Source organism: Sorex fumeus, unplaced genomic scaffold (genome assembly GCF_029834395.1).
Source record: "Sorex fumeus unplaced genomic scaffold, SorFum_2.1 ptg000028l, whole genome shotgun sequence".
Classification (NCBI taxonomy): domain Eukaryota; kingdom Metazoa; phylum Chordata; class Mammalia; order Eulipotyphla; family Soricidae; genus Sorex; species Sorex fumeus.
The window spans coordinates 5889149-5901352 of record NW_026606085.1 but is presented as its reverse complement, the minus strand read 5'-3'; the positions used below and the strand labels follow the sequence as shown (position 1 = coordinate 5901352).

Here is a 12204-nt window from a genome sequence, read left to right as displayed (position 1 = left end):
GAAAAAGAAGAATAAGAATGAAAAACCTATTGACCTCCACTCCTTTTTCTTCCAACTAGCTGTATTTGAGTATGGTTTCATTTATTAGAGGAGAGGTGGATTTCAGTTTTCAGTTCCATTCCTATCTGCCAACAGAGCCCCTTTCATAGGATCAGGTTCATGCTTTAGGACCCATGGAAGTGTATGTGACTCATCAAAACCCCCTTTTCTCTGCAATGAAATCCTGCAGGTCCCACTGCCTGTGTATCACTACTGAATTGCTTTGAAGTACTCTGACCATGGCTGAAACCAACAGCACTAGACATTGTACGCAAAATATAGTGAATACAAAGGGACACTCTAAAAAAACAAAAAAGCAAATGTCTTCTTCATTATTACAAAAAATGAAACATTAAAAGTTGAATCTTCCTTTACAGTCAAAGAAAATCTTGCAATGAGTCTGGGCTTCAACATTCCACCTCAGAGGTCTCTGTAGCCCCAATTGTGGGATTGTAGATTTTGTCCTCAGCAGGGTATTTAATTGGCTTCTTCTCAGATCCAGTTCGAGTGATCCTCCCTCATGGCCTTCACAAGCCAGTCTTGTTCCATCTCTTGCTCAGAGTCAATGGTGTCATTTTCCTCTACAGCCAACAACTTTGAGTAGCTGATTTTCTGCTCTTGGGGAAATTTCAGCTGGATGGAAAGGAACAAAGCCAGCCAGAGCAGCAGGGATACACAACAGGTCTGGTAGAGCACAGCTAGGCCATAGTGCATCACCACAAAGCCTCCCACAAAACTGCCCAGGCTGGACCCACCCCCATAAAAGTAGCTTTGGAACATGGCACTTAGAGGCCTTTCTGTTATGGGAGTTGACATGTCCTCTATTAAGGCTCCCACTGCCCACCACAGAGCCCCGCTGCTGATGGCACTAAAGATTTGAGCAGGGAGAACTGACCACCAGCTCCAGATGAATGAGTAGTACAATAGCTGCCCTGCTAGGCAGCCCAGCCCCAGGCCCAATGTGCCCACCCTAGATAGTTTCCTAAGCAACATGGTCTTCAAGGGGTGAAGCAAAACCTCTCCCAGCAAGCCCAGGGCAACTGAGAAACCCATAACCAGCTCGCTGCTCCCATAGTTCTTCATGTGCCAGAACAAGAAGTTCTGCACAGTGCTGGTGGTGGCTCCAATCAGAATGACAGTGAAGGTGAGGAGAATGAGGTGGGGGTTGCCCCCAACAAGATGCAGTGCTTTGACTGTTTTGTTTCTGGGTTCCCACTGCCTGAAGACAGGGATGGGAAAGGCAATGCTCACCAGTAAAGCCAGAGAACTGACCAATACATAGACATAGAAGTGCACCACACCTGAAGGGGTATTAGTCCCCAGGAAACAATTCAGCTGCCCCACCAGGACTGCGATGCTACAAACACCTACTGAAATTCCCAGGAGCCTCCAGATCCACAGGTCACGGTAACCATCAGTGGCATCCACAAAATCCAGGTATTCATAAAGACTGTCATCTGCCACCTGATCCAGAGGGCTTATCAGCAACTCCCAGAGCACCAGGAAGCCCAAGGAGAGGAGAAAAGTCCATTGCAGTCTTCCCATGGATAGGCCGACAGCCCTGGCATTTTCTTTGGTTGCCATAGGACTGGCAGTACTTGTGGGCATTATATCCCTAGCAAACAAAGGGGCGGCAGTACTGGCCACCTTGCTAGTACCATGCAGGGGAGCTTCTTTCACTCCCCAAGTGCTAGGACGGATAACTTGGGGTGTGCTCCTGGCTTCTTCAGCAGAACCCACAAAGTAGCCAGGCAGGTGACTGAAAGGTTCTTGGACACTTTGGCGACCAGGTCCTTCTTTGACACCAGAAGCTTCCACGGTCCCTCTTTTGGCTGGAAGGCTGGGCAGCAAGGCTGGGTGGTTGAAGGCTGATTCTCCGGCCAAGGTGCTCTTTCCCGTTAATGCGGCCCCGGGTGGTGGGACTGTGGTGGTCACGTTGTTGCTTGCGTCACAGTAGCGGAACTCTGGTTCTTTGTCCACTCGCGGGAGCAGGACCATCAGCAGGCTGGCCCCCGCGGAGCCCAGCAACGAGCCCATCAGAAGCGCCCTCCTTTTTTGGTAGCTTTTGGCCAGAGAAGCACAAAAGGGAGCCCAGAAAGCTCCGACCAGGTGCTTGGTCCCCATCAGGATGCCCACCCAGGGCGCGGTCAAGCCCAGCTGGCTGAAGTAGAGAGTCAGAAACGGAGTCACGCAGGCAGTCCGGAGCCCACACACCAGATGGAAGAGCTTGGCCACCCGCAGCGCCCTGCGGACGTCCCATTGCGGGTTGGCGCTCATGCCAGCAGAGTCGTCCCTCCGAGACTGCAGCGGGTGCAGCTGGATGCCAGGCGGCCGTGGGTCCATGCCCGGGGCGGGGCTCGAGAGAGGACCTACCGCTGGCGCCGATTCTCCTGGTAACGGCCCCGCCCCGCCCGGCGTGTCCCTTGGGGACCTGCGTCCACACGTTATGAGCCCAGGGACCAGGCCGGAGTGCGGGAGGAATTTGAGTCAGTCCCGGAACGGGAATGGAATTCAGCTGTGAGCTTCTTCCTCTCCTTCCGGTCTTTCTTAGTCTGGAGTCAACAGGAGTTGATTCAACAGTTATTCCAACACCCTTCTCTTTTCCGCCACCAGTGGCAGGCCCTCCCTGCCCTGCCCTACACCCTGTCTCTAAGGTAGACATCCCCCCTTCTCTCTCTCTCTCTCTCTCTCTCTCTCTCTCATACACACACACACACACACACACACACACACACACACACACACACACACACACTCTTTTTTATCCAGTCCTCACTCTTGTTTATAGCACTGTCCTCCCGTTGCTCATTGATTTGCTTGAGCGGGTCCAGTAACGTCTCCATTGTGAGACTTGTGGTTACTGTGTTTGGCATATCGAATATGTCATGGGTAGCTTGCCAGGTTTTGCCACTGCAGGCGAGATACTCTTAGTTTGACGGCAGGCTTTATGAGAGGGGCAGAGGAATCGAACCCGGGTTGGGGTTGGCCAAGCTGGCCGCATGCAAGGCAAACGCCCTACCCACTGTGCTATCACTCCAGCCCACTCCTGTTTATACTGTCTTTTATTATTATTATTATTACTATTATTATTATTGGGCTGTAGCGATAGCACAGTGGTTAGAGCGTTTGCCTTGCACACAGCCAACATGGCCCACCCAAGTTCAATTCCTTCGCCCCTCTCGGAGAGCTTGGCAAGCTACGGAGAGTATCTCGCCCACACGGCAAAAGCCTGGCAAGCTACCCGTGACATATTCGATATGCCAAACACAGCAACAACAAAGTCTCACAATGGAGACGTTACTGGGCCCGCTTGAGAAAATCAATGAACAATGGGAGGACAGTGACAGTGATTATTATTATTATTCACATACTATATGTATATTTATATATTATATTCTGCAAATGAGTTCAATCATATCTGTCCCTCTTCCTCTGACTCATTTCACTCAGCATACTATCCATGTCCACTCATAGTGTATAAGCAAATTTCATGACTTCAATTTTTCTTACTGCTGTGTAGTATATAGTTGTGTAGTTGTGCCATAGTTTCTTTATCCAGTCATCTGTTCTCAGGCGCTTGGGTTGTTTCCAGATTCTGGCTATTGTGAATAGTGCTGCAATAAACATAGGAGTGTAGATGGCTTTTCCGCATTGTTTTTTGAGCCACTAGGGTATATTCTCAGTAGCAGTATTACTGGGTTATATGGAAGCTCAATTTCTAGTTTTCTGGGGGCAATGTTCATATATTTTCTCCAGAAAAGAGTGTGGACGCAGTTCCCCACTATCACAAGTTATGCAGTCAAATTTCCCACATTTGTGGATGTGGGAAATTACAGGGTTAGTAAGCACATCTGGAGCACAATGGATAAGCCTCACACTGGGAAAACCACCTTTGTGATCATGGTATCTCCCCTGCCAGGTAAGTATGTATATCCACGTTGTTTTCCAGAAAGGCTGGACCAATTGGCATTCCAAGTGAATGAGAGTCCCTTTCTCTCCTCATCCATGCCAGCACTTATTCTTTTTGATGTGTGCCAGCCTCTGTGACATGAGATATTTCACTGTTGTTTTGAATCGCATCTCCCTTATAATTAGTGATGTAGAGCACTTTTTCATGTGCCTTTTGGCCATTTGTATTTCTTCTTTGAGGAAATTTTTGTTCATCTCTTCTTCCCATTTTTTGGTGGGATGAAATTTTTTTCTTGTAAGGTGCCTTCTAGTTCTACTAGTGTCTTACCTTAGATATTAACCCCTTTATCAAATAGGTATTGGGTAAATAAATTTTCCCATTCTGTGGGCTGTCTTTGTATTCTGTACATCATTTCCTTTGAAGTGCAGAAGCTTCTTATCTAACGTCTCATTTGTTTAACTTTGGTTCCACTTGCTTGATCAGTGGTGTTTCATCCTTAAGGATGCTATTAGCTTCAATGTCATGGTGAGTTCTGCCTACATTTTCCTCTTCCTACAATTTCTAGCTTAGGAATTCAGGTCTTAAAAAAAAGGTTTTTAATCCATTTTAATTAGATTTTTGTGCATGGTGTTTAGAATGAGGCCTGAGTTAATTTTTTTGTATGTAGCTGGCCAGTTTTCCCATAACCTCTTTATTAAAGAAGTCTTCCTTGCTCCACTTCATATTTTTGCTCCTTTATCAAAGATTAGCTGATCATATACTGAAGATTTGTTTCAGAATATTGATCTGAAGATCTGTCTTGATTCTAGTATCATGCTTTTTAATTTACTACCACTTTGTAGTACAATTTGAAGTTGGGGAAAGTGATGCTTTCCATTTTCTTTATCCTAAGGATTGCTTTAGTTCTTCTGAGGATTTTATTGTTCCATATAAAATTCAGGAGTGTTTTATTTCTTCGAAAAATGACATGGGTAACAGTATGCACTGAATTTGTACAATGCTTTGGGGAGTATTGCTGTTTTAATGATATTTATCCTTCAAATCCATGAGCAAGGGAGGAGTTATCATTTCCTCCTGATCTCTTTCATTTCTTTTTTTTTTGTTTGTTTGTTTGTTTCTTTTTGGGTCACACCCGGCATTGCACAGGAATTACTCCTGGCTAGTGCACTCAGGAATTACTCCATACCTCTCTTTTATCTCTTGAAGTAGTGCTATGTATTTTTCTTTTATAGGTTTTTCACCGCTTTAGTTAAGCTGATTCTGAGGTACTCGATTTCCTAAGGCACAATTGTGAATGTGCACAATTTTAATATCTTCTATTTAATTACTTGTATGTAGAAAAGCCATGAACATCTGCTTATTGATTTTGTAGCCAGCCATTTTACTATACAAATCTATTGTTTTTTTTTTTTGTAGTCTTTAGAATTTTCTAAGTACAGTATCATGTCATCTGCAAATAGTGAGAGTTTGACTTCTTCCTTTCTTATCTGGATGCCTGTGATATCTTTTTCTTGCCTAATTGCTATTTCAAGAACTTCAGTACGATATTGAATAGAGGTGGTGAGAGAAAGAAAACTTGTCTTGTGCCTGATCTTAGAGGGAAGGCTTTTAGTTTTTCCCCCACTGAGTATAATGTTTGCTCTGGTAAATGGGTTTGACTATACTGAGGAAAGTTACTTCAATTTCCATTTTGTTGAGAGTTTTTTAATTAATTAATTTTGCTTTTTGGGTCACATCTCACGATGCTCAGGGTTATTCCTGGCTCTTCACTCAAGAGTCATTCCTGGAGGTGCTCAGGGTACCATATGGGATGCTGGGAATCAAACCTTAGTTAGCCACGTGCAAGGCAAGCACCCTACCCACTTTACATCTCTCTGGCCCTTGTTGAGAGCTTGTATTATGAATGGGTATTGGATCTTGTCAGATTTTTTCTCTGCATCTATTATATGGTTTTTATTTTTTCTTTTATTGATATGGTGTATTATGTTGATTGATACGCATATATTAAACCATCTGTGAATTCCCAGCATGAATCCTACCTACTCATGGTGTACAACCTTTTTGATAAATTGCTTTATTCTATTTGCTAGTGTTTTGCTGAGGATCTTTGCATTTGTGTTCCTCAAGGATATTGGCTTGTAATTCTTTTGTGTGTGTGTGTGTATGTGTGTGGTGTGTCTGTATACTTTTGGTATTAGGATGATGTTTGCTTCATAGAAACTGTTTGGGAGTGGTTTTGTTTCTTCAATTTCCTAGAAGAGCCTAAAAAGGATTGGCAGTAGGTCCTCTTTAAAGGTTCAAAAAAATTCACTAGTGGGTCTGGGTCTGGGCTTTTGTTTTGGGGAAGACTTTTGATTATCATTTCAATTTCCTCCATAGTGAGAGGTCTTTTTGAGTTTTCCAAATGACTTTAGTTCAACTTTGAGAGGTTATAGGAGTCAAGGAATTTATCCATTTCTTCTAGATTCTCTCGTTTCATGGTATAAAGATTCTCAAAGTATTCTCTGATAATCCTTTGAATTTATGTGGTGTCTGTTATGATGTTTCTCTTTTTCATTTCTGATTCAGTCTTTTAGGGTTCTCTCTCCCTTTCTCCCTCTCTCTTTTTCTCTTTCTCTGAGTCTTGCTAGTGGTTTGTTGATCTTGTTTATTTTTTCAAAGAATCAGCTCTTGATTTCACTGATTTTTCAGTGACAATATCACCAATTTTTGATATTTTGGAATTTCAGTTCATAAATTTCCATTCTAAGTTTTATTATTTCTTTCCTCCTGCCTTGGGCTTCTTTTGTTGGTCATTTTCCAGTTTCTTAAATTGTATAGTCAAGTTATATATGTGGGCCTTTCTTCCTTCCTGATGAATGCTTGCATAACAATGAACGTTCCTTATAACATCTGTTTCCCACAGTTCTGGTAGGTAGTAGTGTCCTCATTCTCATTTGTTTCCACGAATCTTTTAATTTCCTATTTGACTTCTTCTCTGACCCACTGGTTGTTCAGTAAACAGATATTTAATATCTATGTATTTGAGTTTTTCTTCCATTTCCATTTCCATTTGTGATTGATTTCTTTCAGTGCATTGTGCTTTGAGAAGATCGGTCACGGTCACGGTCCTCCCGTTGTTCATCGATTTGCTCGAGCGGGCCCAGTAACATCTCCATCATGAGACTTGTTGTTACTGTGTTTGGTATATCAAATACATCACGGGTAGCTTGCCAGGCTCTGCCGTGCAGGCGAGATACTCTCAGTAGCTTGCCGGGCTCTCCGAGAGGGGTGGAGGAATCCAACTCGGGTCGGCTATGTTGACGGTTTGTAAGGCAAACGCCCTACCACTGTGCTATCACTCCAGCCCTTGAGAAGATCATTGATATGATTTCTATGCTCTTGATTTTGTGGAACTGTGTTTTGGGTTTGTGGCCCAGCATGTGGAGAAAGTCCGATACGCATAGGACAAAAATGTGTATTTGGCTTTCCATATATATGTAAATTCTACTTACTGCTCTCTGGTCCATTTCTTCTCCCAAATAAAGTATTTCCTTGCTGAACTTTAGTCTAGTTGATCTCTCAAGACATGACAAAGAGGCATTAAAATCTCCCAACTACTATTGGGTTGGAGATCAATGCCTTTCTTCAAGTTTATTAGCAGTTTTAAGTATTTTTCTGGTCCCTCATTAGGTGCATATACATTTAGAAGTTTGAGTTCTTCCTGAGGTATGTATCTCATGATCATTTAGAAATGACCTTTTCTGTTTCTTAAAGCTTTCTTCAGCCTGTTTCTGATACTTGTATGGCCACCTGCACCTTCTTAGGGGGTTGCTTGCTTGAAAAATTGTTTTCCAACCTTTGAATTTGTGTGTGTTTGCTCTGACTGTTCAAATGTGTCTTTTATAGCCATTAGAGTGGTAGGTTCAATTTTCTAATCCATCCACTCTATGTCTTTTAATTGGTTCATTTACTTTATGGATATTGAGAGAGATCACTGTTATAGAATTTGTGCCATTATTATGCAGAACTTTGGCATGTTTATGGGACTTATTTTGTTTTAAAGTAGCCCATTTAGATCATGCAATGATGTTTTTTTGAGTCATGCTTGTTTCAGCAGCACATATACTAAAATTGAAAGGGTACAGAGATTAGTGATCCCTGAGCAAGGATGACCCACAAATTCATGAAACAATGGCTTTGAGTCTGTGAAGTTACTGAGTTGTTTATCTGTGAAGTTGTGCATTGTTCCTTCAAATATGAATGAGAGCCTGAGTAAATTATTCTTGGTGAGGTGTTCATTTCATTTGAGTTTTTTTTCACTATGTCCCATCACTGTTTCGAGGCACAGAGGGTTTCATCTGATAAGTTTGTTTTAAATCTTAAGGATACCTCTTTGTGTATAATTTCCTTCTTTGATCTCGCTGCTTTCAGTATTCTATCTGCATCTATGGTTTTCATCATTCTGATTAGGATGTTTCTCAGGGTATTTTGTTTTTTTTTTTTAATCTGATATCCTTCTTGCCTCCTGGATCTAGTGAATCCCAGAACTCTTCAGCTCTGGGAACTTCTAAGCAATGATGTCCTTGACTGTTGCTTTTTCATCAGAGTTGTCTTCCTGCTCCTCTGGGATCCCAGTGATTCTATTCTATGTTCTTCTTGAATTCATCCCAAAGCTCTTTTGTCATCTATTGGTTTATTTTGAGGTTTATTTTCATCTCTTGCTGTTGTCTGGAGGTTTTCTGTACCTCATCTTGGAACTCACTGATTCTGTCCTCGGCAGCTGTTACTCTGCTGCTGAGGCCTCCCAGTGAGTTTTCCATTTCCCGAATCAAGTTTTTTAGATCTGTCATTTCTGTTTGTAGTTTCCTTATTTGTGTTTTTTTGGTGGTTAGTTCCATTGTTTCTTTGAGATTGTTGTATATCCTCAACAATTCTTCTCTAAATTCCTTACCAGAAAGGTTATGTAGCTCATTATTACATAATGAGTGTTGAGTCTTTGGGGCTGGCATCTTCACTCAATATGCCTAGTGGGGTTCTGCATTGCTTTACCATTGTGACCTTTGAAGTCTGGAGTTGTTTCTTGTGTGTTGTTGTGTGGTTAAGTGCCTATAGTTAGGATGCCTTTGTATGTATAGAATAAGTTATGGAGAGGGGGAAGGAGGGAATTCCTGACCTGGGAGTGCAAAACAGCTGTCCTGAATAAAAATCAGGGCCCCTGATTTTGAGACCCTGCCTGGACAAAGCCAAGCTAACGTGGCTAAGTGCTCCTCCCATTCCTTATCTTCTTCACAGCCTGGGCAGGGATTCCCAACCTGATGGGCAAAATAGCAATCCTGGGTAACAATCACGACCTGACACAGTTTCCTTCAGCCAGGAAAATCCCCAGAGAATGGGACTCTCTGAGGTCTGACTTGGAGTGGCAATTAAGCACCCTACCCTCACCTGAGGCAGCCATCAAATCCAGTACCTGAGTATTGGATAGATTTAATCAAGGTTCCAATTTAGGTGTATGTATGCAAAAGTGGTTTATTAATATTTAGCCAACAAACCACATTTTGGAAGCAGTGAATACAAACACGTCAAAAATTATAGATGAGTAGAAGTAGCTTCATTAATTGATACTGGTGAAACTTCACTGGTCAAATTAGTCACATGAATTAGCTAAGCATTTTTTGAGTTAAGAATCTAGAGATAACGGTGATCCAATCCCTTTGAAAAGAGATAGTTTGCTTTCTTTCCACATGCTCCACTGTGAACTTTCTCCTTCAGAGTCTGTATTTGGCGAGAGGTTCAGGGTAAATTTGGTGGGCGCCTACTTGCCAACAACTATATGAACATGTGACAATATTTGGTCTACAACTTGATTTCACTATAAGCTGGTAGAAAGATTGTTGGGGCAGAAGGCCTAGAGGCCTCGCCTAACTCTAACAATTAGTAAACTGCAAATTTTACATAAAAGTTTTACTAATCATGAATTCCAAAACTGATATAAATTAGCTTGCTTCACCCCGATGCTGTAAAAAATTCTAGCCAGGGCAAATCTAACCAGAAAAACTCACTCAAATTCTGTGAGACCTATTATTTCCAGTATTTAGACCTCTTTCAGCCACATTGAGGCTTGTGTCTCTTCCTCTCTGGTTCTTCAGCATCCTGTGGTGCTTCTGTGGAGAATCTCAAGTTCATGAACTCTAAAGTTCTCATGTTTTCTGGAATATCTCTTCTGAAGGGCAAACTGGTATTGATGCTGGTGTCGATGGAGGTACCCAAGTTCTGTGGTTCCTCCCCTGCAACTCATGGTTGCATACCCTTTTTCACTGTAAAATCTCTTGGACTTACTTTCTTTCAATAGTGACAGAACTTTACCTTCTTTACTTGCACCCTCTCTAAAGTTGCCATTGCACCTGTCTGCCTAGGCACCCAGAAAGACCCTCCTCTAAATTCCTATAGTTGTTGAGAATGTGCTCAGGGACTTGGTCCATGCCCACCTGGGTATTAGATGAAAACAGAATACCTTTAATACTTTACGAGGACATGTCGCAGTGGTCACTCTGTATGTTTTATTGAATCTGACATTTTTCTTTCATCCAGGACAGATGCCTACCTGATTGTGAATGAGTTGGGCAGAGAGAGGAATGACACCAGGCTTGGGAGGAGAAAGATGTAATTATCTTTGTATATGTTCCATTTCCTGCCAGGCTACAGGCTGCTGACCAAAACAGAGGCCGTTACTTTGGTTTAAAAAAGACATCTTGGGATCTTGAATTGTGCTTAAATGGGAATTGAAAATAAATGATAGAGTGCAAGGACCTGGACTCTGTGTGTGTGTGTGTGTATGTATGTGTACATGTACATAGCTTTGCCCATTCCTATCATCAGTTCTTTGTCATAACCTCCATGGACAACTCCCCCTGTTCCATGACCACCAAGGACAAACCCCATGTGCCATAGACCTCAAGGCCAATGCCCCTGTGCTACAGCCCCCCCCCCCCCCCCCCCGCCAAGACCAGCCTTGCAGTGGACCGGGCATCTGCTTGCTTCAAGTCAAGGTCAGAGCCTCCTAAGAGAGCCAGGCCTTCCTGCAGCTGTGTCTCTCCATGTGTGTTTGAACAGGTGGGCTTGTGTATCCTTCTTCTTGGACTTGCTGCTTTCAGACTCAACTCTTCTGTACCCTGTTGGGACTCACTAGACAATGTCAGAGAATGTGTTGGTGGGCATTAGGAGGAGCATGGCATTGGCTTTTATCCTTTCTGCTTCATGTAAACCATGCCCAGATGTCTTGGACTTTTGGATCTCAGAACATGGCTCTAGGAACAACCTTGAATCTGTGGAGAGAGGACAGGTCAAGACATCAGGGGTTCAACCTTTCTGTGGGTATTTTACAGGAATGTTCTTTCTTGCAGGGCTGTAAGGGAGAGAAAGTTACAGAAGGAAGAGAGGTTAGGACAGCAAGGTCACCATGGGTCAGGCAGCACAGGGAGAAGAGGACATGCTTCAGTGGTCATGTCCACTCTATGTTTTAGAAAAACTCTGTGTTTTTCTTTCCAAATATTTCTTCTCAGAGATACTAGTAAGGTCTGTGTAACTGGGACAGAGATGCCACACAGGGTCAGCCTATGTTGCAGTGATCAGTGAAGCAGAAGGGGCTGGTTCTGAAGAGCTGTGTACTAACAGAGACATCTCAGGAAAAGGTAATGTCAGCTTCTCCCTTAGTCAATGATCTCTAGGATTCAGTGTCAGAGCATAAACTTAAGTACACATCTAAATCCACAGCAGGGGGCCTGGAGTGATAACACAGCGGGTAGGGCATTTGCCTTGCACGTGGCTAAACTCGGTTCAATTCCCAGAATCCCATATGGTCCCCGGAGCACTTCCAGGAGTAATTCCTGATTGCATGAGCCAGGAGTAACCCCTGTGCATCACCGGGTGTGACCCAAAAAGCAAAAAAAAAAAAAAAAAAGTAAATAAAAGTAAATCCACAGCAGGGACACCTGCCTAACCAAGGGACCTCCCCTGGACCTGGGCTAGATAGAAGTTGGTAGGATTGAAAACTCTAGTTGGATTGAGAGCTCTTGTCTCTTAGATCTACCAGTAGTTTCAGGAATCTGAGGGCAGTGGGCAGCCTTCCCTAACGACATCCCTGAAAGTGCCTCTGTTTATGCTCGTCCAGCAGCAATGTCAGCAACTTCTGATCCTGACTCTGGATCTGAATGTGGGATGTCCAGAAAGTGTTTGTCACCATCCACAACAGAGACAGCCTGCTGGAGAATCAGCTT

The 12204-nt window shown here is 43.2% G+C and overlaps 1 protein-coding gene, 1 non-coding gene and 1 pseudogene across 2 annotated transcripts; 1 reads left to right on the top strand and 2 right to left on the bottom strand.

Annotated features, from left to right (window-relative positions):
• Positions 1 to 531: 531 nt before the first annotated feature.
• Positions 532 to 2316, bottom strand: MFSD6L (major facilitator superfamily domain containing 6 like). The gene has a single exon (XM_056114806.1). The coding sequence runs from the start codon at positions 2314 to 2316 to the stop codon at positions 532 to 534; it is 1785 nt and encodes a 594-aa protein (XP_055970781.1).
• A 1476-nt stretch (positions 2317 to 3792) lies between these two features.
• Positions 3793 to 3966, bottom strand: LOC130024508 (uncharacterized; annotated as a pseudogene).
• A 4066-nt stretch (positions 3967 to 8032) lies between these two features.
• LOC130024505 (U6 spliceosomal RNA) lies at positions 8033 to 8134 on the top strand. Its single transcript, XR_008792585.1, has one exon. It is a non-coding gene; the product is annotated as a U6 spliceosomal RNA (small nuclear RNA).
• Positions 8135 to 12204: the final 4070 nt, after the last annotated feature.